At 47.1% G+C, this 26,253-nt stretch overlaps 1 protein-coding gene across 1 annotated transcript in view; it reads right to left on the bottom strand.

The window, feature by feature from the left end:
• LOC132582446 (neural-cadherin-like) overlaps positions 1-26,253 on the bottom strand; it is a 165,350-nt gene that overhangs the window by 35,537 nt on the left and 103,560 nt on the right. The window contains exons 19-23 of the mRNA XM_060254019.1: positions 19,820-19,913; positions 9,270-9,454; positions 6,929-7,158; positions 4,308-4,585; positions 3,933-4,147 (exon numbers count right to left, since the gene is read on the bottom strand). Coding sequence (XP_060110002.1) covers positions 3,933-4,147; positions 4,308-4,585; positions 6,929-7,158; positions 9,270-9,454; positions 19,820-19,913 — 1,002 coding nt within the window. The remainder of the gene's footprint in view (positions 1-3,932; positions 4,148-4,307; positions 4,586-6,928; positions 7,159-9,269; positions 9,455-19,819; positions 19,914-26,253) is intronic.

The following is a 26,253-nucleotide window of genomic DNA, read 5'->3' as shown; positions in this document are numbered from 1 at the left end:
ATCACATAGTGGCAGTTGCACTCCTCAGCAACTGACTCAGCTGTTCAATCAAAGAAGCTCCAATGGTGGTGACTGTCCCCAGAACTCACTCCCTGGAGTCAAGTCTGGATAAACCCACTTCTAGCACTTTCCATCTTGAACAGAGAGCTCCAGCCCTCACAACAGATTAAGGAAGCAAGCAGCGTGAGCTTGTTCTGTTCTCCATTCTGGCCCTCGAGCGGCTGTCAAGGACTTCTGTTGCACTCATTCCCTCAGCGCGAGATGTTGAAGTCATACTGATGAACCTGTTCCTGTCCCCCTCTAAAACCACCACAGGCTGAAGGCAGGAGGCCTTTAAGGGGCCTGGGTGGAAGTTCACCTCAGAATATGCCCTTAAGCTCCTCTTCCCCGAGGCCAATTCTCACTATTGCCACTAGATACCTTAAGCTGCGGCAAGAAAGTTCCTGTTGTTCAGTAAGTTAGTGACTAAACTGTGAGCGTTCACTGCCAGTGGAAGCAGTGACAGCCCCAAACACAGAAGGCTTTAAAAGTGGGTCACAAAGATTCTTGGAGGAGAGGTCCATCAGCGGTGAGTAAAAGATGAGTAAAAGGAACCTCCGCCTCCAGAGGCAGTAAACCTCTGATAACCAATGCTAGGAGGCAACATCGAGGAAGGCCTTGGTCTCTGTGCCCTGTTTGTTGACCCTGAAGGTTTTTTGCTGGAAATGACATCACAACATTTTAATTTCACTTCCTGGGGAAGGAGATCATGAGCACCAGCTCCAAGGGGCCTTCCACTAGTCACTGCAGGAAGCCTTCGTCAATCGGTCCCAAAGCTCAGGCAGACAGGTGATTTGATCCAATATAAAATGAAATTCCATCACAACCTACACACACTTTACATCAAAATATGCTGGAAATAAGAGACAGCACTCTGCAACAGTAATTTTTCACTTGATTTCTTCTGTATTAATACAGCAGAATTACATTAATTCAACAACTCAAAATAGTTTATCTTTTCTCCCCCTGTTTTTTAAAGCACTTTTGGGGAGTGTTCAGGGAAGGCAGCCTGGGGAGAGAAAACCTTTTTAGAAGACAACTTTCTGTTCTCACTGAGCCACATAAAAATAACATGCAAGTAGGACTTCATTAATCATGTAATACCTGCCTCCAACGTATTTGAAAAACTTGAAGCAATAGATGTTTCCCACTGGGATCTTTTTGATAGAACTGGCTGCTTTGTTTTCTCTTTGACTATACCAGCTCCAAGAAGGACTCAAGACACTCCAACTGGAAGGCGCTAAAGCTACCCACCAAGAATATGATACACATTTGCTTTCCTTTCTTTATAAAAAAAAATCACTGCCATAACCATGAGAACAAGGACCTATGCTGGTACCGTTCCAGACTAACAATGCCCAATTTGGCACTGAGAAAAATCCAAACTCTGTATCAAGGGAAACCTAGCAATAAGGGTACATTATGCAAATCCAAGGCTGAAGAATGCAAATTTTTTCACAACTTTGTCCATGTGCATTAAAAAAAAAATGTTTAGTTCTTCAGAAAACAGCCCAAGAGAATGCAGCACAGATAAAAATAAATTTTGATTATGTGGAACTTGTACAGCAGGGGTGGCCAAACTTGCATAGAATAAATGTCAGATGTTTGAGAGCTGCAAGACATGAACGTCAGATGAGGGAGGGAGGAAGGAAGATGGGGAGGTGGAAAGAAAGCAACTTTAAATGCATTCTCCAAGCCGCCAGCTAGCTTTGCTTGGAGAAGAGATTTAATGAACGAAATGCCTTCTCCAAGCTGACTGATGGGGCAGCGGGCTCTTTGAGAGCCACACCATATGTGTGAAAGAGCCACGCTGCAGTCTGGCCACCACTGTTATACAGCATGGATTCTGCCAAAAAAAAACCCCCAAAACTTCAATGTAGATCTACATCTTAGAGAACTGGAGAAACACAGTGGCTAAAAGTCGCTACAATACTGTGGCCTGGGAAGACCAAAAGTTAATAATAATTTTAATTTATATCCCGCCCTCCCCACCGAAGCAGGCTCAGGGCGGCTCACATAGCTCTGCTACCAACTTGCAATGTATTCTTAGGCAAGCTGTTATATTCTCAAACCCTATATTCAAGGGAAGGGACATGGTGTGGCTCTGAGCCAGTTTGGTGTAGTGGTTAAGTGCACGGACTCTTATCTGGGAGAACCAGGTTTGATTCCCCACTCCTCCACTTGCAACCACTGGAACGGCCTTGGGTTAGCCATAGCTCTCGCAGAGTTGTCCTTGAAAGGACAGATCTGTGAAAGCTCTCTCAGCCCCACCTACATCACAGGGTGTCTGTTTTAGGCGAGGGGGGGAAGGTAAAGGAGATTGTGACCACTCTGAGACTCAGAGTATAGGGCGGGATATAAATCCAATATCTTCTTCACATCACATGCTTTGGCACGCAGAAAGCCCCCCGTTCAATCCCCAGCACCTCTGCTTAAAGGATCTCAAGCATTCTGAGGCACTCGAGGCATTCCGTTTGGCCCCACCTCCTCTAGCAGCACTTTTGGGTGGCCTTCGCCACCTCCTCTCAAAACTCCAAAGGTGCTCAAAAGAGGTTTGAGACTCCCAGTGTCGTCATTCAGCCCACAGCTGCAGAGGAGGAAGCAGACTCAAAAGTCAACCTCTGGCTTCCTGAAATATTGGAGCGTTTTGCAGACACGCACCTCAGGGTTGCACCCCTATAAAAGTTTTTCATTTGAGTAAAGAGATCTCAACCATGCACACCTAATGAAAGCCCTGTGGCCAGGAACTGGGGGAGAGGAGGGGCACTGGGGAGCCTGATAGGGCAATTCATCACAGCCACATAATTCAATTAAGCGAAGCAAATTAATTTGCCTGCAGCAAGGAAGACAGACTTTTGCTGTGACTAATCGTCACAGAGAATAGAAAAGATCTGCTTTTCCTGCGGCAGGTACTCAGAGTCACTGGAAATAATGCCCCCTCCACCTCCTTCGTGATCCAATTGGCCACCTACGGGGAAGAGCAGGCAGCAGGGCAGCGGGCGAGCTCTCTCCCTCTCTGTCTGTGCCATGGGAGCTCCTGGCACAAAGGAGACAGGCAGGCAGGCATGGCAGAATAGCTCGCCCTGGCACCTCACTGTTCCTGTGCCAGGGTCACATGTGAGCCAAGAAGCAAGCTCCTCCCTCGCCACCCTGGCACAAGTGCAGTCAGGTGCCACGGTGGGACATTCTGCCCTGCCTGCCTGCCTTCTTCATGGGCAAGTGAGTGTGGTGAGGGAGTGCTTTGGGAGCACTGCATTTTCAGGTGGGAACACTGCTCCAAGCCCCGCCCCTTCCTCAGAAGCTATGGCGGAAATGCACACAGCTCGTCCCTCCATTGGCATGAATGAACACCTTGGCATACATACATTTTCAAAATATAACATCACAACCAAGAATTGTCTGTTTCTTCCCTTTCTTATACGAGAGCTGATGTTCTGAGTAATGCATGATAGTCTCCCAATCCCCAGTTCTTCAAACAAAATCCAGACAGGCAGAGGAACAATGCAGAGCTACCAACCTCCTAAGTTTGCTTCTGCTATCCTGTCTGCTTTCACCCTTGAGGTTATCTCTGTCCATGCAAATGTCTTGATACCATACTGACACAAACAGTAATACCTGCCCACCTGAATGAGCTAAACTGCTATGATAATGGACAACACCAGGGGTGGAATTCTAGCAGGAGCTCCTTTGTATATTAGGCCACACACCCCTGATGTAGCCAATCCTCCTAGAGCTTACAAAAAAGAGCCTTGGGAGTGTGGCCTAATATGCAAAGGATCTCCCACTAGAATTCCACCCCTGGACAACACCATTTGGCTTACCAAACAATACCTGACCCTTGTCTTCCACAACAGTCAAAAAGCTGTTAATATTGCGTTTAACGTATACAATACCTATTGCAATGAAGTGCTCTGAATTCTCAGGCCCCTTCTCTGACAAAGGGCCATTGTAGAGCAGAAGCCCATTTGGACCATCAGTAACAAACTCCAGGGACAGGAAGTTCTCAAAGCAAGGCCTGATGGGACGGAACCACGCGTAGCCATTTCCATGGAAACTGTGTTTCGTTTGCTGGCAATCCGGTCCATGGAATGAAGCCAAACACTGGCACCTAAAACAAAACATGAGAGAATACAAAATGGCATTGAAACCAAGTTTTAGATGCAATGGAAACAACCTCTTTAGAGGCGCATGTATCATGTTATTTGATGGCACGATGGTTGGAATTGAAACTTAAAAGAGAAAATTTATGAAGTGTAGGTCTTTCTTACCTGTAACCATGCAGCATGTCAATGCAAGTTCCTCCATTGAGACAAGGGTTGTGGGCGTAGGAGCTACATGACCGATGAACTCTCTCTCTGGCTGCGCATGTGCAGATAGCATGGACGCTGGTTGTCATGGAGACAAGGGAGACACTTCCTGTGTCCGTCACTGTGGGGATGTCACTCACTGTGATGTAGTTGGCACAGCCACTGCTCCCACCACAGTCTGTCGTGTGGCATTCATCCACATCAATCTGAGAAATGTTGACTCCTAAAGCCAATTGGATCTAGAGGGAAAATGCAGTTGGACAAAACAACGCAAATGCTCCTTTAGCAAAGACCCAACCCAATCAGATCTCTGTTGTCTTAAGTTCTCATTAATGACAAGGTCTATCACAGTGAGCAACACCAATGCTCATTTAATATCTTACCCTGATTTCCTGATGTGGGCCAGGCGAGAATATAAGAAGGAGGAAGGTTTGGTTTTATACCCCACCCTTCACTACCTGAAGGAGTCTTGGAGCGGCTTATGATCACCTTTCCTAAGAGCTGGTTTCGTGTGGTGGTTAAGTGCATGGACTCTTAACCTGGAAGAATTGGGTTTGATTCCCCACTCCTCCATTTGCAGCTGCTGGAATGGCCTTGGGTTAGCCATAGCTCTTGCAGAGCTGTCCTTGAAAGGGCAGCTTCTGGGAGAGCTCTCTCAGCCCCACGTACCTCCCAGGATGTCTATTGTGGGGGAAGAAGATAAAGGAGATCGTAAGCCACTCTGAGACTCTGATTCAGAGAGAAGGGCAGGGTATAAATCTTCTTCTTTTTTCCCCAAAACAGACACCCTGATGTGAGGTAGGTGGGGCTGAGAGAGAAGAAGAAGAAGAGGAAGAAAGAAGAAGACAGATTTATACCACACCCTTCTCTCTAAATCAGAGACTCAGAGCATCTCACAATCTCTTTTATCTTCCTCCCCCACAACAGACACCTTGTGAGGTGGGTGGGGCAGAGAGAGCTCTCACAGCAGCTGCCCTTTCAAGGACAATTCCTGCAAGAGCTATGGCTGATCCAAGGCCATTCTAGCAGCTGCAAGTGGAGGAGTGGGGGAATCAACCCTAGATCTCCCAAATTAGAGTCCACGCAATTAGCCACTATGCCAAACTAGCTCTCAGATGAGGAAGAGCTATGCAGAATCAGACTCCTAAGGCCCATCATGTTCAGCATCTTGTTCACACAGTGGCCACCAAGCTTAGGGAGCCTGCAAGAGGGATGACTGCGACAGCATCCTCCCATCCAGGGTTGGAATTCTAGCAGGAGCTCCTTTCCATATTAGGCCACACCCCCTGATGTAGCCAATCTTCCAAGAGCTTACAAGGCTCTTCTTTGTAAGCTCTTGGAGGACTGGCTACATCAGGGGTCCGTGGCCTAATATACAAAGGAGCCCCTGCTAGAATTCCACCATTGCTTCCATCCATTCTCCTCAGCAACTGATATAAAGAGGCACTCTGCCTCTGGTAGGGAGGAAGCAGCTATCCATCATGCCTAGCAGGTATTTTAACGAGTATGCAAAAGAATTCCAATATAGCTCCTTTCCTTTAAAAGTCCACGTGGCAAAAGATTAATGATGCTACGGTAATTATATGCAATTGGATTGTCCTGCCTACCCTGGAAACTCCCTTTGAGAATTATTGCAATGGTGTTTCGAGAGCACAATATCCAATGATGTATAGAGACAGCCAACGACAGCAAATCTGATGCCACCCTTTCCGATGGTATCATATGAAGGCAGGGGGGAAAAAGCTGTGCGGCCACATTGGTCCATGCACAATCCCTAAAAAGAACAAAACTGATACAATAACTTTTATTAGGGCCAAAATGACACACAAATACAGCTTGCACGACGCTTGGTGTTAACCTCGTTGGTCCTAATGAATCGTGTAATCCTCAACAGAGGGGCACCCTTCTAAATCCACTGAAGTCGATGGGCTTACAGCGAGATAACTCTGCATAGGACTGCCCTGAAAAGGTGCTAGTCTGATTTCTATCACATATTTCATGCTTTGACCTGCCCTGAGAACGTAAAAGACACCAACATTGTTCAGTACACTTCTCCAGCATAACCTCTGCTCCTTGGTTTCTGCATGCAACTCGTACATTGCAAATGCAGCATGACACAAAGAAGAGAGCAAACGCTCTGCAAGAAATCATTTGCAAAACCAGACCACTCAAGAAGACTCAAGGAAGAAAAAAAAAAGCTGTGCTTGGTAAGGAAAGGGAAAAGCCTTGAAAGATCTCTAAGCCTGTCGTCGCTGGGGAGACAGATATTTTCCCCCGAAGCCAAGACGTTCAGTCAGACCTAGAGTCTATAAGCAAAGCCCATTTAAGTTATTCGCTACTACCCAACTTCCTATCTCAAATAACTGTCCCAGAAGAAAGGGAAAGACTGTACATTTTTCAAACTCTATTTCCTACAGTTCACAAAACTGAAATCCACAAAACATCTGCCCTAATCCTAAACAATCCACCGGCTTCAGTTAAGATTTCTCTGGATAAAAGTAGTTGCATTTTGCATTCTCAGAAGTACTTGTATACAACCAATACCACACCAACCCGATTCAAGAGCAGGGATGCATCCTCACCTTGTTTTTAAAAGCAGCCATCTGCCCATGCAATTTCTCTGGCCTGTAATAGGAAGAGCCATTGTGAACTGCAAGCCTCACATCTGTCTGTCTTCCATCCACATCCATCACACTAAAAACAAGGACATTATCACGAGGGATCGAGAGGACTCCTGCTAGCAGGTCCTTCAACTTGTCGTGTCTGCTTTCTCCAAACTCATCTTTCCTGATGAATTCTTCTGCAGTCATGTCTGATAGGGAGAAATGTTTTAAGAGAAAAAGCAATGATCGCCATGAATATCTTGAGAGCCGTGCAATTAACTGCTTTTGCTCAAATTTAGCTGAAGGGGCCATTTCACACTTTCATGACATTTTGGTTGTAGAAAGTGCCACCAAGTCACAGCCGACTTATGGGTACCCCCCCATGGGGTTTTCAAGACAAGTGACAAATACAGGTGGTTTGCTACTACTTGCTTCTGCATAGCAACACTGGACTTCCTTGAGGGTCTCACTTCCAAGTAGCTACCAAGACTGACCCTGCTTAGCTTTCAAGATCTGGGTTGTCAGGGCCATGCTGTTTTACCACCAACTATATTTTCAGCAAGCTGCCATGGCCAACAAGGTTGACTCTAGTTGCAGGGAGGACTAGAAAAGATGCCCTACAGGGCCTATCCTCTGTAAAGCATGCCACACTGTTGTGTGCAGGTGTACATAAAACCCACTGCCCACGGGGTATCTCTCCCACCAAGGAACAGTGGTCCAGGAGACAATGCAGAAGACTTGGGGAAAATCTCCCTTTCTTCATGGAAGCAGAAGGGTGAAGAGTCTCTGGTTGATAATGGGTCCCCTCACAGATAGTGGACTTAAGCAGATTCACCATCATGCCAACACCAGATGCTAGCACCAGGTTTCCTGTCAAGCATCCCTTTATAATACACTGGCTAGCAAATATGGTGATAAAGATTAGATAGACAGACAGACAGACAGACAGACAGACATGAATGCAAATGAGTTCCTGCTGGGGTTTTTCTACCAAAAAAACCCCAATAGGTACATAGATAGACAGAATTAACAAACATCTCATATAGTCTTAGGTATACACCATAAAAATAATGTATGAAATGGCCCAACAATAGCAGAAAATCATTCATTACATTTTCCAGGAATGTTGAGGAGCCTCCATTCCATTCAGCTGCAAATCACAGAAATGTGAAACCTAGGAGACCATCTTAAATATTTCAACATTTTAAAAAAAAAAAAAAGGTTTGTAACGTTCCTCACAGTTACAAAGCTTTTAAAAAATGAACAGATGGGTAAACCCCACTAGGTGCTTGGAATTCAGAGATACTATGAACAGGTCTTCCAGAAGTAAAACGTGGAATGTTCTGTACTCAGCCCAAATGGAAGTCTTGAGAAGGAAACCTTCCTTCTTGCACACATTGTAAGTCCTTTTCACATTACCATTCTAAATTGGATGTTACCTGATTTCAGGTAAAGCAATACAGGAACGGGGGTGGTTCATACAGGGAATTTCCTTCCATTAATGAGATGTCTATGAAGCGCTATGGTCATTTCAAACAGAGCTGCTTTTTTTTCCCTGCCCTTTTTCACCGCACAATCTTTCTTGGACTTTAAAAAAAAATGTTCTAAATTGAGCACTATAACGCTATAGCAATGGTGCTATAGCAGCACCATTGAGATGAGCATTGCAGTGCTCACCTTAGATCATTAAAAAAATCTGACAAAGATTGTGTGGTGAAAAAGGGCAGGGGAAAAGTGATATTATAGGGAAGCTATAGACATTTAAAACAGCATATCACAGCAATTCAGAAGTGCAATGAAGGGGTTGAAAATGGAAAATAGCAGTTTCCCTCAAAAGCAGCTCAACCAAGCTTTGCTAAACCGACACAAGTGAGTTTGTACGAACAGGTAAATAAATTCCACTAACAGCCAGTTACTGACAGGTCTATTTGAAATGACAGAAAAAAAATCCATTAGCAATCAGTTACAAAAATGGAATACAAAGGCAGTTTGAAAAGGGTCTATGTATATGTGCATGCGTGTGCATACATGCATGCATGCAGAGGTCCTTTCCCTATAGAAACATTGCTTCCTGCTTGCTCTTAGTCTCATTCCATACTCCTATTCATATCATGACTTTTAAAAAGCCCTAAGTGATAACTATTTATAAATTCAGCAAAAACAGAAAAAACCCACATTAGAAAAGGGAAGAACCAAGCAATTTAAGGAAATCTATGCCAAACAGCACAGCTGCGTAGTCTGGGCCCTTGAGAATACCTCTAAAGTTTAAGAGTTCTCCAAGTACAGCAACGATCAAGCAGAGCTGATGAGTTAAACTAACCTGCCAGGCGTACCGTGGCTGAATTCCGAATGGCTTCGTTTCCCAACTCTTTGACGTGTATCTGCACAGTTGCCGTAACGTCTGGCCAGATTCCATCTGACACCCTGATTCTCATCTCATATGTTCCCTGAGGAGCATTATCCACCATTACCAGAGAGCCAGTCCTTTGATTCAGCCTGAAAGATCTAGAAGCGTAATGCAAACACGCACACACACACATATACACACCAAATCAATAAAAGCCTCAGGAACTAAAATGCTTCATCCCAAAAAGCAGAGGTTATATTTCTGCATGTGTCAAATCTTTCTTGTAGAATGTCTTAGGATAATATTCTTGAGAGTCGCTGTAATGGTAATGGTGCTGGATTAGGATCTGGGTTCAAATAACTAGGGCTTTTTTTGTAGCAGGAACTCCTTTACATCATAGGCCACACCCCTCTTATGTAGTCAATCCTCCAAGAGCTTACAGGGCTCTTATTACAGGGCTCATTACTGCTACAAAAAAAAGCTCTGCAAATAACCATGCTTCCATGATGCTCTTTGGGTGACCCTAGACCAAGCCCATAGCTACAAGGGAACCTGGGGGGTCCAGGCCCCTCCAATCAAAATCCTGTTCCACCTTTGTGGCCTCTCCTTTGAGTTCCCTGTCACTCACCACTGCTGGCTGCCATCACTCTGAACAAGTACGCTGCCGGCTGCCTTCAGTCCCTGCTCCAGAAGGAATGCAAGGGCAAGGGGGAGGCGAGGCCGTGGCTGAAAGGCAGAGCCTCCATCCTTCCTGAGGAGACTGGCTTGTGCATCGCACTTCCTGTGCCTCTGCCGCCACCGTGGATCTGACCAGAGAACCCCAACTGTCAGGTGTGGGACATAGCAAAGCTGTGGGGAGGGGATTATTTTGCTGCAGGGAGGGGGTTATTGGTGGCCCCCAGACCCCTCCAAACAAAAATTATGTCCGTGTGCCCCTCTGAACTTTAAATCCTGGCTATGGCCCTGCCCTGAACCAGTCAGTCTCTCCCATGGCCTAATCGAACTCACAGGCCTGTTTTGAGGACAAGATAAGACTGGACTCTGAGCTTATCAGGAGAAAGGTGAGATTAAAATACACTAGACTGACAGGACACTTTTTCAGCCACAAGACCTCATTAATATACAAGGCAGATTAAAATGCATTCTACTTTGTTCCCATTTTCTCTCCACAGTTTACCGAGGGCCAGCTACCACTGTTAAAAGAAATTCTCAATTCCTCTTTACTCATTTCCCCGTATTTCTTTATAGAGAGACTACACACAAGCAGGGTATGTTCAATAGCTTCTACATTACCTGTGCCACACAGAAAAACACACTCAGCCATAGGCACCTTTTTATAGCAACCCTCTATGACTGCAGAAGGAAAAATGTTACATCGGGCCATAGAAAAGGCCATTCTATGGGATGGAATTACCCAATTCGATAGATAGGGGGCTGGGAAAACTATGTATCTCTTCTTCCTTTTTTTAGTAACTTTCAGGAAAAAAACCTGAATTCCTCTCCCCATAATAATGCTACTGTTTTCTCAGGGAAGAACAGCACTACCATGGAAGAAAAGAAGTTATATCCTCATGACAAATACATACATGATAGGAATAATACATGATCTGGTATCCTGTATGCTGTCTTTCACTGGAAAAGCCACCATAAATTTTACATTTCCAATCCCTCAATCACAACACAACCACCTTCAAGATGTTTTACTCACACACATTTTTGTTTGACTTTGAGTGAAACTGCCTTCGGGCTTTACGTGGCAACTGCGATCGCCATGAGGACATGGCATTACATTGGCAGACCACAGCGGACACTCAAAAAGTACAACCCTGGGCTCAGTTTGGTCAAACAAGAATTATTTTGTCAAAAGAAAAAAAACCCCTAGCAAATAACCTTTCATTCCAAGCTCAATCCTGAGCCTTCTGATTCTGAAATCCTGTCATGAAGCCTATACCAAATGGATGTCTAGCACTCTGGGAGAGGAGTTATATTTCCAAGGGTGCACCTGCTATCCCAAGAACAGCTTACAGGAGCCAAGAAAGGCAAAGCAGAGAGGAGACTGTTTTGTCCTGCTTGACAGCTACTTCTACCACCAGTTGGAGCACAGAAAGTAGCTGCAAAAGTCAGATAAATCAGGGATGGGCAGAGGGAAGGTAGAGAAGGAGTTCCTAACTTGGGATAGGCACTGGAGCCTCCAAACTCAGAGGAAGTGTGCCAGCACACGAAAGCTCATATTGGGGGGAGGGCACAGATTTTTAAGCTATAACGTAACACTTATGCATTCTACAGAGAAGATATGTGGGACTTCTTGTTCTAGTGTCCTGGCCCCACTGATGGACCTCCTGATGGCACCTGGCTTTTTTGGTCACTGTGGGAGTGTTGGACTGGATGGGCCGTTGGCCTGATCCAACATGGCTTCTCTTATGTTCTTATGTACCTTGAATTAACTTTTGTTGGTCTTAAAGGTGTCACTGGACTCAAAATTTGTTCTACTGCTTCACACCAACACAACTGCCCACCTGGATCTGTGTGTCAATGAAAAACAGGTTGCTTACCTGTAACTGATGATCTTCGAGTGGTCATCTGTGCAGTCACACCATTGAGATTAGGCGCCAGCACTGATCTCGATCAGTAAACTTGAAAGCTGCGGATTTTTGCGCCCATGCCTCAGTGCGCATGCCCAGAAGCCCCACTGCGCATGCTCACTGAGGCGGGAGTGGACATCCCGCCAGTTCCTTCTGACTGCAGCATGATCTCAAACAAATGGACCAGCAGCAGAGGGGAAGGAGGGCGGGTAATGTGACTGCACAGATGACCACTCGAAGATCATCAGTTACAGGTAAGCAACCTGTTTATCCTCTTCGTGGTCTCTGTGCATCACACCAATGGGAGATTAGCAAGCCGAAAAGCCTACCTGGAGGAGGGTGCAACGGTCCTTCAGCAGGTAAGAGACTGTAGAACAGCACGGCCCACTGACGTATACTGATGTAAACGCAAGTCCAGCGCATAGTGCTTCACAAAGGTATGCGGGGAGGACCAGGTAGCAGCCTTGCAAATGTCCTGGAGCGGGACGCCCTTCATGAAGGCCGCAGATGTAGACATGGCCTGAGTAGAGTGGGCCCAGATAGGACCTGGGAGAGGTCTCTGTCCCAATAGATAACAAAACCTTATGGTCTCAGTCAGCCATTTAGAGAGTCTCTGGGACAAGATTCGTTGCCCTGAAGTAGTGGGAGCATAGGAAACAAAAAGTCTGGAGTCCTTCTGAGAAGGACTCGACCAATGAAGGTAGAAGGATAATGCTCTTTTAACATACAAGGAGTGCAGTCTCCGTTCAGACTCATTAGCTGGATTCGGAAAATACACAGGCAGATAAATGTCAGCATTTAGGTGAAAGGTGGAAATCACCTTGGGAAGGAAGGTGATGTCTGGACGAAGCAAGACACCTTCATCGGTGAAATGAAGGTATGCAGCGTTGCACCGTAGGACTATAAGCTCACCCACCCTTCGTGCGGATGTAATCGCCACCAGGAAGGCCATCTTCCACGATAGGAGTTGAAAGGAGCAAGTCGCCATGGGCTCAAAAGGCTTCCCAGAGAGCATGTAAAGAACTGAGGTCCCATGCCGGGGCAGGTTGCCTGGTAGGAGGATACAGCCTAGTAAAGCCCTTGAGAAATTTCTTTGTATCAGGATGGGTAAAGACAGAGTGTCCATCAGTCTGAGAGTGGCTGGCCAAGATGGCCGCCAGATACACTCATAGGGACGAGATGGACAAACCCTTGCCCAACAGAGAGAGAAGAAAGTCGAATATGACAGATAAGCCTGCTGAAGGCAGATTGAGGGAAACAGCAGTAGCGAACTGAACAAATCTCAACCATTTATAGGCATACAACTTGCAAGTGGATGGCTTTCTGCTGTTCAGGATGTATTGAGCCCTGTCAGATAACTGACTCAATGTATGTGCCATGCTGTTAGTTTCAGATGAGGTACATCGTGATGTACCATCCGACCCTGGTGGGTAAGGAGAAGATCCGTGGCCAGTGGAAGCTGACGGAAGAGTCCCCTGGACAGGCAAAGCATTGGGGAGAACCAGTGTTGCCTGTGCCACCCAGGAGTGATAAGGATCCCCCTCTGTCACTCCTGTGATATCTTCTGCACCACTCTGGTGATTAAGGGAATGGGAGGAAATAGGTAAGCATGACGCTGATGCCACGGAAGGAGAAGACCGTTTCCCATGGACAGGGGGTCCACCCCTCCCCTGCAGCAGAAAAGTTGGCATTTCCTGTTGCTGCGAGTGGCGAACACGTCTATCTCCGGGGTTCCCCAGTCCAGGAAGACGGGCTGTAGGAACTCCCAGTTGAGTTCCCATTCGTGGAAGAATGCTCCCCCTCAACTGAGGAGGTCCCCATATACATTCTTGTCCCCCTGAAGGTGCGTCGCCATCAAGGTGGAACCCATTGCTTTGCAAGTCTTCTATATGTTCAGAGCTAGTAGACACAGTTTCCAAGAGACTGTGCCCCCTTGTCTATTTATATAGGACATAGCAATCATGTTGTCCGTCAGAATGTCCACCGTCCTGTTCATAACCAATGGCTGAAAAGAGTGGATGTCATGGTGAATCGCCAACAGTTCTAAAAAGTTTATGTGGTGGTGCGCATGGTGCTCGGGCCACTTGTCCCCCATACAGAGGCCATTCATGTGTGCTCCCCAGCCCCTTAGGGATGCATCGGTGGTTACAGTGATGGGGGTGGTTTGTGGAAAGGGGCTCCTTCCAGCAGATGATGACGTCGTTGCCACCAAGAGAGGGAGGAGAGTACATCCGAGGGAATGGTCATTCGACGTGATAGGGAATCGAGATTGCACCTGAAGTGTCTGAGGAACCACAGTTGCAAAATCCGCATATGAAGACTGGCAAAAACAAGAACCAAAGTGGAAGACATCACGAGGCCCAGGAGACGTTGGACCTTATGTGCTATGACTGTAGGGTTGTGTAGACAAACCTGGACCAGAGACACTATGTTGTCTGCTCACTTTGGTGGTAGGAAGGCCTTGCAGGAACTAGTGTCCAGTATGGCTCCTATAAACTGGACCACGCCTGGAAGAATGGGAAAAGGCAGGTGTGGTCTGAAGAAGGTGGGTAGAAAGGGGGGGCAGGGAGGGAAGAGCAGTCAAAGCCCCTGTTTAGCTTGTCTAGGACCCTTCTGGCATGATGACTGGGAGGATGTAAAAGAATATTTGGATTTTGAACCAAAGTTTGGTTTGGAGAAAGGTGCTGCACTCTTGGGATGCTACGGTTGTTCCATAGGCGGTTTTGAGTATGGCTTCTTATTCCATGGTTTGGTCCATGGGCGTTTGTTCTGGGGGCCTGATGAAAAAGGGACTCCTAAGTTTCTGGAGGTTCTAATACTTTTATCCATTTCTTGCAGAACGGAATCGGTGTTAGAACTAAAGATGCCATTGCCATCAAAAGGTAAGTCTTCCACATAGGCCTGCGTGTCAGGTTGGAAAGCCGTAGCTCAAAGCCAAGAGTGTTGTCTCAGGGTATGGCTGTAGTTAAGGTCTTAGCACATATGTCACCAGAATGCTTGGATGAGTTCAGTTGTTGCTTGGCTAGGGTCATACCTTCCCTTTGGATCTTCTTAATTACAGATATGGGAGATCTGGTAATAAGCTGGATAGTTGCTCCCAAAGGGCATATTGGTAACGACCCATGCAGGCTGAATAGTTGGCAATTTTGATGCTCAGCGTCCCAGCAGAATAGAATCACCGTCCCAAGTTATCCAATTTCTTCCCCTCCTTGTCGGGGGGGAAGAGTGCGTCTTTCTCACTTTTGATGATGAAGAAACCACCACAGAGTTGAGTTTGGGGTGGGAGAAGACAAAGTCTGCACTGGATTTTTAAATGCGGTACATGTGATCCAATCTGCGGGAGGAGATAGGAGTCGGAGCAGGTTTTTCCCAAGAGGTTTTAGCAGTGTGGAGCATAACACTTGTCAGAGGCAGAGCTATAGCTGTAGAGGTGTCCATTTGCACAATGTCAAAGACGGTGTCTGTAATGATGGGTTGTGGTTAAACCGTAGGTAGGGATAGTGATTGTGCCATACGTTTGACCAGGTCTCCATAAGATTTCAAATCCTCTGAAGGAGAAACAGGTTGTTCCTCAGCCACTTTCTGAGAGGGAGAAGGTTCTTCTGGTGAGGAAAATGTTTCTGGATCCTCTGGTATCGACCTTTCCTCCAATCTCAGGGAGCCCTCAGTAGAGTCAGAATGATCTGAAAGCTGCGGTGTCGGTACTGACATGTGTTTTGGTGATATATTCTTGGGAACCTGTTCAATAGGTCTTCGGTGCACAGAATCTCTATTCTGTCGATTCGAGTCAGTGTTGGGTGGTCTGGAAAGCGAGGCAGATGGACCCCACCTTGAAGGTCTGTAGGAGGTTCAGGATCGACAGGAGGCTTCTGAATATTGATCCCAGTCCACTGGGCGTGGAGGAAGCCAAGGAAAAGCTGAGTGCATTGGATATGCCAGGTATAAGTACTGCCACTGACGTTGATCCCATGGGATCGGTGGTGGCTGAAGGCGAGATGGAGAGTCGTCCCTGGCTCTATATCTCAGAGATTGGCTCAGCAGAGATTCTTCGATCGACCTCGAGGTGAAGGGCTTCGGAGTCAAGGTGTTTTAGCCACTGTTTGTGATGGATTGGAGGGACTACCTTCGATGCCGGAGCGCTGCATAAGATCGATGTTACGATCGGAATCCGAAGACATTACGAGCTGTGCAGACATAGAGGCGAGCATCAGATGGCTTAGCCGACGGCTCGGTGAAGCAAAGAGTTTCAATGGGGGAATGATTGGTGCCGTCAGATCCAATGGTGATGCCGGAGAGGATGAAGAAACAGTTTTGCTCCTGTGTTTCAGCTTTTCCGTTTTCTTCTTCTTCTCTGAGTGAGACCCCTTATCTTCTTTGTGCTTCGTAGCAGGCACAGAGGACTCCGACCTGGGAGCCGAGTTCGCCCATTTACGAGGGCCATCGGCGTCAGAAGGGGAACGATAGGCATCAACTGTTTTCGAAGCCGCCGATCCAGTAGTCAGGATCGGTTGGTCAGCTCGAGCGTGGCCCGTCGATGCTGACGAAGGCATTCTTCGCGGGGACAGTGCCTGTTTCATCAGGGCTGCTGCGAGGCGGGCTGATCTGTTCTTCTTGGTCTGCTTGGAGAATTTAGCACAGTGCATGCACAAGTCAGTCCTGTGAAGTTCTCCAAGGCAAAGTAGGCACAGTGCGTGGCCGTCTGGTGGGGCGATTTTACTCCCGCACTTGGTACACCTTTTTAAAAATCCCCAGCGTCTTTCCATATTAATTTTTTTTTGTATTTTATTTTTTTATTTTTAAAGGTTATATTTACTGCAAAATATACTTAGTTACAAAAACAAAATAGACCAATGGAGGTTGATTGTGGTATACAACAAAAACCGATATCGTTTACCGTCCTGTATTGCCTATAATTACTTCAATAAACATCAAATGTTTTTATCTATTCTTCCCTCTAAATCATTCTTTATCAAGCCAAACATAGAATTTTTCCCATTTCTTAATGGCATCGCATTTTGACATTCCTCTTACCAAGTTAGACAAAATATCCATTTCGGCGACATTTAATATTTTTTGAATTAATTCATCCTGTTGTGGGATACCTTTCTGTCTCCAAACTTTAGCGAAAAGTATTCTAGCCACTGTCAAAATATAAACTGTGATGTGCTCGTCTTCACATGGAATTTCACTTCGGACACCTGAAAGTAGCATTATCTCTGACTTAAGTTGTATATTCACCTTTAATATCTCTCTTAATAGTCTGTGCACCATGACCCAATATTTTTTCGTTAGTTCACAAGACCACCACAGATGAAAAAACGAGCCTGTCCGTACTCCACACTTCCAACATTTCGGTGACAGAGAAGGGTTAATTTTACTCAATTGAACCGGCGTAATGTGCCACCTGTGGAAAAGTTTAAAAAAAATTTCTCTAAAATTAATCGGTTTAATTATTTTATAATTGTTTTTCCACAGAAGGGCCCATTGCTCTAAAGTAATGTTTTTCTCCAAATTTTTAGCCCATCTTATCATCACTTCTTTGATCGCTTCGTCCTCTAGCTTCATTTGTAATATATAATTATATACCCTCTTAATTACTTTACGTGGTCCCGACATTAATAATTTGTCAAAATCGAAATTATGCTTGGAGAATCCTGAAATTTTATCTCTATTATATTTTGTAGTTATCTGTACCATTACCCACCAGTCCTGTGAAGTTCTCCAAGGCAAAGTAGGCACAGTGCGTGGCCGTCTGGTGGGGCGATTTTACTCCCGCACTTGGTACACCTTTTTAAAAATCCCCAGCGTCTTTCCATATTAATGAAGGGAGGGGAAAGGGTGGGAAACAGTTCTTTCCTCCCCACTCTCCCACAGAAAAAACTAGCAAAAGTGAAAGTTCACCGACTGGAGCGAAGAGTGATCGACTGATCTGAGCGGCGGTCAGAAGAGAACTGGCGGGATGTCCGCACCCGCCTCGATGGGCATGCGCAGTGGGGCTTCTGGACATGCGCACTGAGGCATTGGCGCGGAAATCCGCAGCTTTCAAGTTTACCGATCGAGATCGGCGCTGGCACCTAATCCCAATGGTGTGATGCACAGAAACCACGAAGAAGATGCATAGAGTGGAAAGGGGCCTCCAGGGTCATGTAGTCCAATTCCCTGCACAATGCAGGAAATTCACAAATACTCGCCCCCACAGACACCCCCAGTGCCCCCAGCTCCATACCCAGAAGATGGCAAAAAAACCCCTTCAGGATCCCTGCCCAAACTGGACTGGAGAGAAATTGCTTCCTGACCCCAAAGTGGTGGTCAGCATTTCCCTGGGCATATAAGAAGGGGCCACAAGAACTAAGCGCTGATGCAACCCTTCCTGCTCTCCTCATGATCTGCCTAATTCACAGAATCAGCACTATCAGATGGCCATCTACCTACTGTTTAAAAACCTCACTATAATGGTGAGCATTACAATGAGATTCCTGCTCTGAGCCCACAGAATACAGGACAGCGTCCCTGTGAACAACACTGCTGGGCTGTTAGCACACAAATACCAGTGTCTGTGATTTTTGTTTGGGCTACAGCAGAGCTCCTCATCCTTGATGACCTAGTGGGTACTACTGGAATTTTGAAAGCAGGCAGTAGCGTGGACCAATCAAAAATGGCTGCCATAGGTGCTAGTTCCAATCATGAAGATGCTGGGAGATGCCCCAAAATGGTGGGCGGTTCCCAGGACTTTTTTGTAGCAGTAACTCCTTTGCATATTAGGCCACACCCTTCTTATGCAGCCAATCCTCCAAGAGCTTACAGGGCTCTTAGTACAGGGCCTACTGTAAGCTCTTGGAAGATTAGCTACATCAGGGGTGTGTGGCATAATATGCAAAGGAGTTCCTGCTGCAAAAAAAAGCCCTGGTGGTTGCAAACGGAGCATCTGATCATTGAGGGCAGCTCTTTGCAAAAGGGTGCTTCTGCAGACACAAAAGGGATGTCTCCTGGACTCTTGCAGCACTTGCTGCTCCAATAAGGCAGATGAAAGCCAGAAGTGGATCTTTGTTTCGATAAAGAGATGCTCTGGGGAAGAAACATGTGGTCACTAAGGCTGAGAACAGACAGGCATTTAAAGCCGCCCCAGGGACAGGAGGCAGGTGTTCCAAAAAAGTGCACCCACACGGGCACATCTGGCTCCCATTCCCGTCCTGCCCCCAGCTTGTGGGAGTGGGCTTGAAAAGGCACCACTGTGAAAGCAGTGCCTTTTTGCGGAAGTGGCTCCAAGGTGCCTCCCCAGCCATCTGGAAGGGCAGGAAGTGCCTAGAGAGCACCCGGGGAGCCACAGATGGGACATGCGAGCGTTCCAGATGCTTCCTGGGTGTCCATGGCCCGCCCCTTTCCCAAGTGCCTACCAGAAGCTTCAGGTCACTCTATTTCTGGCCGGCTCTTTTTGGGGTAGCTTGAAGTCACCCTGAACCAGTCATCTGCTGTCAGCCTAAGAAACACATCAGCAGGCACCATGGTATCCAATGGGCACCATGTTGGGGAACACTTGGGCCATGTACACAAGTGTTTAAGGACGTTCATTCATCATGTCCCTTTACCAAAGGGAAACACCACAGCACTCATATGAAATGTGAAACGACTGTGAGAGTGGCGTCTATATCAGTTCTACTTCACAGCTTCGGTAACAGCAAGCAAGATATTCAGCTTCACCCCCAAGTGTTCACTGGCAAATAATAATAATATTAATAACGATGGTGATGTGTTTGTGGCAGCACAGCAATGGATCAAGACTGTTCCCAACAAACGACAAATGCAAAATGCAAGTTTAGAAGACTGTACAAAACAATAATCCCAGCTTTATGCCTCTAACACACACACAAAGAAGCATAAGAAAATAATTACAGGAGCATAAATATTAAATATTACTGAGCTTGACACAAATACAATCCTCACTTGTGCATTTTTCCTTCAGAGACAAATGTTTTATTGTCCCAGTCATCCGGGTCCGGTGCAAACACTTCCCCAAGCACTGTTGTTGACCATTTTCCTGTTGAGATAAATTATAATAAATCTGCATTAATTTTTCCCCCACCCTTCAACGAACTTTCTATTCCCCAGCTTTTATTGCCGCATTTTATCATTTTTATTGCCAACTGGCTTTCAGGAAGGTTATGATCCAAGACATTTCAAGTAATGCAATAGCATATAGTCTGATCTTTCATGTAAGTGCAGCAACAAGGCTAGACTACAAATGCGACACGCAGGGACTGAGCAAACGCTTCTTAAAAAAAAAACAGATTTTTGTACCAAGTTAACCCCAACCCTGATTTCTGCATGGTGAATGAACACAGGTAAGAAAACACTGTTATTATTATTTCAGGGCTTTTTTTTTTTGTAGCAGGAACTCCTTTGCATATTAAGTCACACACCCCAGGTGTAGCCAATCCTCTTGGAGCTTACAGTAGGCCCTGTACTAATATGCAAAAGAGTTCTTGCTACAAAAAAAGCCCTGTTATTGACAATGACAAGAATGAAGAGAGTTAGAGTATCTTTGGGAAAAGAAGGTGCCAGTTGTCATTGGAGCCCTTGGAGTAGTGCCTAGAAGTCTCAAGAAACACTTGGACATTCTGGCCATTGAACAAGTAATAACCAGCTCAGCTCCCGAAGACAGTGTTGCTTGGAACAGCAGCAGTTCTGTGAAATCTGCAATTCCCAAGAACTTGAATAGATCTCAGATTACAGAACACTATCTACCTGTCACTTATCTGACTGTGACAATTCATCATCATCATCATCATCATCATCATCAAAAAACCAAGGATGCTTCCACACAAAAATTTTGGTTTGGTTTGGCCTAAAAACCAGCGCAAGGGATTGCTGGAGCATCACCACGCTGGTCCCTAATTATCATGTTTCTGTGTCTTCCCCCATTTTGCTGCCATCTTTCAAAAATGTGGCTTGGTACAATGCATGGGGTTTTTTTTTAAAAGATCACAGCCAAAGCCTTGAAAACTATGCAGATGGGAAGGTGCATATTTCTGTAGATCCCGTCCATATCAGTGCCATTTTCCTTCCCTCAGTCTTCCACATACCCCATACCACCCCCTGTGCCACCAAAGGAGTATTCTGGGCTTTGCAGAGTGATCTCCCAGATCCTACGCTGACTCTAGAAAAACAGGTTTCCTACCTGTAACTGATGATCTTCAAGTGGTCATCTGTGCATTCACACTCATGAGATGAAGCGCCAGCGCCGATCTCCGATAGGTAATTCCAAAGTCCGGGATTTTTCGCTGCCCGACCCTGGAAGGCATGCGCGACAGCCCCAGTGCGCATGCCCACTCGGTGGGCGCAAATATCCCGCCAGTTCCTTCCCGCCGTCACCTATCAAGAGTACCATGACCAGCAGCAGAGGGGAAGGAGGGCGGGTAGTGTGACTGCACAGATGACCACTCGAAGATCATCAGTTACAGGTAGGAAACCTGTTTATCTTCTTTGTGGTCTCTGTGCTTCACACTCATGGGAGATTAGCAAGCTAGGCTTACCTGGAGGAGGGAGCTGGCAGTTATGCAGAAGGACCAGGGTACCCAGCTGTGCTCTGCGATGCTTCCGGACATCCAGAGCATAATGTCGCATGAAGACGTGAGGAGATGCCCAGGTTGCAGCCAAACAGATGTACGCCAGAGAAGCACCCTTCAGGAACGCTGTGGATGTAGCCATAGCCCTAGTGAAATGCGCATGAAGCGGCCTCGGCAAGGGACGCTTCGCCAACAGGTAACAAAGTTTAATGGCTTCCGTGATCCACTTAGAAAGTCTCTGTGAGGAGATTTTGAGACCCAACCTAGGCACCGCATATGAGACAAATAGATTGGAATCCTTCCTGAACGACTTGGTGCGATGCACAAAAAACAATACCCTCTTAACATTCAAGGCATGCAGACATCTCTCTTCCACCAAAGGAGAAGGGTAAAAAGACTTCCAAATTAAGGTGGAAACTAAACACCACCTTAGGGAGGAACGAGATGTCCGGGGCCAAGGACACCCCATCGTCCTGAAAGGAAATGTACAGAATATCACATCGCAGAGCACGAGCTCACCTGCCCTCCTGGCTGTAGTGATGGCCATTAAGAAGGCAGTCTTCCAGGCTAGAAGATGCAACGGGCAGGTAGCCAAGGGTTCAAAAGGCTGGCTAAAGAGTCGGTCCAGTACGAGCGTCAGATCCCAAGCAGGAGGAGGAACCTTAGACGGCAGGTGAAGCCACAGAAGACCCTTCAAAAAACGTTTTGTATGCTGATGGGTAAAAACCGAAGTGCCATCCACAGGGTCGGGTTGAGCCAAGATGGCAGCCAGATATACTTGAGCCAAAGAATGATTAAGTCCAGCATCAACAAGAGAAAGTAAAAACTCAAACACAAACTCAAGACCAGCAGAATGTGCATTGATACCCTCGTTCTGTAGAAAGGACAGAAACTTAGACCACTTTTCCGCATAGGAGTGGCAAGTTGACAGCTTTCTACTGTACAACATGACATGTTGCACTCTATCAGAGAATTCTAGAAGTTGACCCTCCAAGCCATCAATTTGAGGTGAGGAATGTCGTGGTGAAAAAGGCGGCCACCTTGAGCCAAAAGGGAACTTGTTCCAATGGGAACTTGTGGTGACACCCCCCTGCCATGGCTAGGAGAACAGGAAACCAAGTCTATCGAAGCCACCAAGGAGCAACTAGGATACACTCCGGACGCTCCTGGGTCAATTTGTGAAGCACTCTGGTGAGAAGAGGCAAGGGTGGAAACAGGTAGAGGAACTTGTCCGCCCATGGAAGCAGAAGACCGTCCCCTAGGGAACCTGGGTCCGTCCCTTCCCTGGAGCAGAACTGTTCGCACATTCGATTGTTCACCGTGGCAAACATGTCTATTCTGGGATGACCCCACTTCCGGAACAGAGGTTCGAGGTATCTCAAGTTCAGTTCCCATTCGTGATGGGAGACCTCTCCCCTGCTCAAGGAGTCCGCTTGAACATTTAGCTCCCCGGGTAGGTGGGTGGCTACAATGAAAGTCTGCAAAGCTATGCAGGTCTCCCAAAGCTGCATTGCCAAAGCATACAGCCTTTTGGACACAGTCCCCCCTTGGTGATTTATATAACTGACAGCTGTCGTGTTGTCTGACATCACAGCTATGGTCTGACCGCTGTTTAGGAGTAGAAACGACCTCAAGGCCAGATTAACTGCCATGAGCTCTAAAAAACTGATATGATGGTGAGCCATCGATGGGGGCCATGGGCTGCCTATGCAGATCTCCGAGATGCGCTCCCCACCCCCACAGCGAGGCATTAGTTGTTACCGTGACTGAGGGGAGAGAGAGATGAAACGGCGCTCTTCTGCAAAGATTGGACTTCATCTTCCACCAATCCAGAGTTTGAAGCACCAGCGAAGGAACTTGCAGAATCTTGGAGGGGAGATCTCTCACTGGATTGTAGTTCCTGATGAACCAGAGCTGGAGGACTCGCATCCTCAGCCTCGCAAAGCACAGAACATTGGTAGTAGCCACCATGAGGCCCAAGAGACATTGGATCTGCAGAACAGAAGAGCATCTCACTGTCTGAAGGAGCTGGACCAGGGAGATGATATCCAATGTCTGGGAATCTGGAAGAAATGCCGGATGCTGGGTGGTGTCCAAAATCGCTCCGATAAACTGAACTCTTTGCGTTGGGACCAGGTGAGATTTCTTCTCGTTCACTGGAAGTCCTAGTGCACTCAAGAGGCTGAGAACCACCTGTAGATGCGCTCTGAGAGAAGCTTCGGACACAGCAACCACCAACAAATCGTCTATGTAGGGAAAAAAGATGATACCCTGGAGCCGAAGATAAGCCACCACAACAACCATGGTCTTTGTGAAGACCCTGGGGCCATAGAGAGCCCAAAAGGGGGCACCTGATATTGAAAATGGTGCATCCCAATGGTAAACCCAAGAAACCTCCTGTGACTGGGAAGGATGCTGATGTGGAAGTAGGCATCCTTTAAGTCCAGGGTAGCCATCCAATCTCCTTTGTTGATGAGTGGAAGGATGCTTTGCAGAGTCAGCATTCTGAACTTCTGATAAGCGATGAATTCGTTCAGGCCCCCCAGATCCATGATCAGACAAAGTCCGCTGTCCCGCTTGGGTACCGTGAAGTACCTGGAGTAGAACCCCTGGCCCTTGAGATGATTGGGAACGGGTTCTATCGCGCTTGCTGAGCAGATTTTGGACTTCCTCCAGCAAAACCACTGTAGGGTGTGTGATCAGCAATCTGGGATACGAAGGGGGCTGAACAAATTCTATTGCACAACCCTCCTGTATGATGGACAAGACCCACTTGTCGGTGGTAATCTGCCATCAGGCTTGCAAGAAACTGTGGAGGCCAGTGGGTCCCTAGGAGGGGGTGGGGGTAGAAAGGGGGATATCAAAGCCAAAGCCCCTGCTTGGGATTCCTGCCAGCCTTAGATTTTCCCATATGCGAGGAAAAAGAAGAAAACTTGGTTTTCCCTCCTGCAGCAAAGGAACTCTTAGCCTCATGCTGCCCTGTACGTGGCTTCCACGAACCCTCAGGGGATTTGGCGTGATAGGACTTCTTAGGCCATTGTTTGGACCATGGGCAAGACTTGCCAGGGCAAGTGGAAGATGAAGGTACTCCCAAATTACGAGACATCTTTATACTCTTGTCCATCTCCTGTAGGACCGCGTCCATAGTGGAGCGGAATAGACCTTCACCCTCAAAAGGAAGATCCTCAACCCAGGATCTTGTGTCCAATTGGAGTGGTGGATCGAAGCCAAGAGTGACGACATAATGTAATAGCCGAGGTAAGAGTTTTAGCTGTAGTGTCCACCATATGTTTGGAAGCCTGCAGCTGTTGTTTCACCAGGAGCATTCCGTCCCCTCTGAGCCTTCTTGGCCAAAGTGTGCTTATCCTCAGGCAGAGAAGCCAGGAGCAGTGAAAGCTGCTCCCATAGGGAATACTGGTACCTTGCCATGCATGCAGAATAATAAGAAATTTTGATACCCAGAGTGCCAACAGAATAGAAGCGCCTGCCAAACGTATCAATCCTCTTCCCCTCTTTATCTGGAGGTGAGGCATGGGTCTTCTTAGCCTTAGAGGAGGACGACACTACTACAGAGTTGGGGCGTGGATGGTTGAAGAGGAACTCTGCGCCCTGCTCCTGGATCCTATACATGTGATCCATGCACTTGGATGAGATAGGGATTGAGGCAGGCTTAGACCAAGGATCTTTGATGGCTTGCAAGATGACCTTGGTAATGGGAAGGGCTACCACTGTTGAAGTGTCCTTCTGCATACTGTCAAAGACTGTATCATCAATGACCGGTTGAGGCTGGACCACAGACAAAGACAAGGAATTCGCCATCCTTTTAATGAGTTCCCCATAGGACTTCAAATCTTCCGAAGGAGAGATTGGAAGGTCCTCGGCTGTTCTAGATTCTGGGGACAATCCCTCCTGATGGCCCGATTGCTCTTCGCCATCATCATCAGAGGTCGATGGCGAAGACGATACGATCTCAGCCGATGGTAAAACTGGGGCGTCGATGGTAATCCTAGTTGAGGAAGATTTCTCGACGTCGGGACCACTGGAGCGTGCTGACTTTCTGACCAACCTCGGGGACGAAGTCAGCATCGATGGCTCTCGGCGACCTGGTGGAGAGTGTGCAGAGACTCTAGAGCGGTGCGAAGCCTCCGAGTGCTGATCCCAATCAGGGTTCTGACGAGGGTACCACAGGTATGGAGAATGGTAAGGGTAGCCACCAAATGGGTAAGCCCACGGTTGGGGTCCCAGTTGGGCAGAGAATGAGGACATCTAAAAGGGTCCAAAGGCTCCCCGAATCTCTCGGGCTGGATCAAGGGCATCTTCGGTGTCAAGTGGTCCCTCGGCTGCGAAACCTCTAAGTCCGATGCCGAGCTAGGATCGCCGCCCTCTTTCAAGTCTGCCGACCATTCTATAGGGTTGACCTCCTGGTCAGAGCCGGAGAGAGAGGTCTGCGGAACATCCGTCGGACCTGAGGAGCTCTTCTGTCAAATCGTAGAAGCGAGGATTTTCTCTGGAGGCTCCCCTGAAACGATCGCCGGGTCCTTCGGTGGCGGAGAAGGGGTCTGCCTGTCTTGGTACCTCTTTTTCTCCTTGTGCTTCCTGGGCTCAGCAGAACGTGAGTCCCGGGCCCCTTTGGCCTTCTTGGCCAGGGTCAATGGTTCCAAATGGGATGTCGAGCCCGCACGCTTGTGGGGGTGGTCGACTCCCTGGAATGATTGGGTCAGTTGGCTCAACAACGAGACCAGAACCGATATCGGTGCCGGGGCAGCCATCAAAGTGCTTGTCAACGCCGATGTTAACATCTGTAGTGCAAGA

The sequence above is a fragment of the Heteronotia binoei genome, chromosome 14 (genome assembly GCF_032191835.1).
Source record: "Heteronotia binoei isolate CCM8104 ecotype False Entrance Well chromosome 14, APGP_CSIRO_Hbin_v1, whole genome shotgun sequence".
Taxonomy (NCBI): Eukaryota; Metazoa; Chordata; class Lepidosauria; order Squamata; family Gekkonidae; genus Heteronotia; species Heteronotia binoei.
The sequence above is the reverse complement of the archived record's forward strand: the minus strand, read 5'-3'. Positions and strand labels throughout refer to the sequence as shown.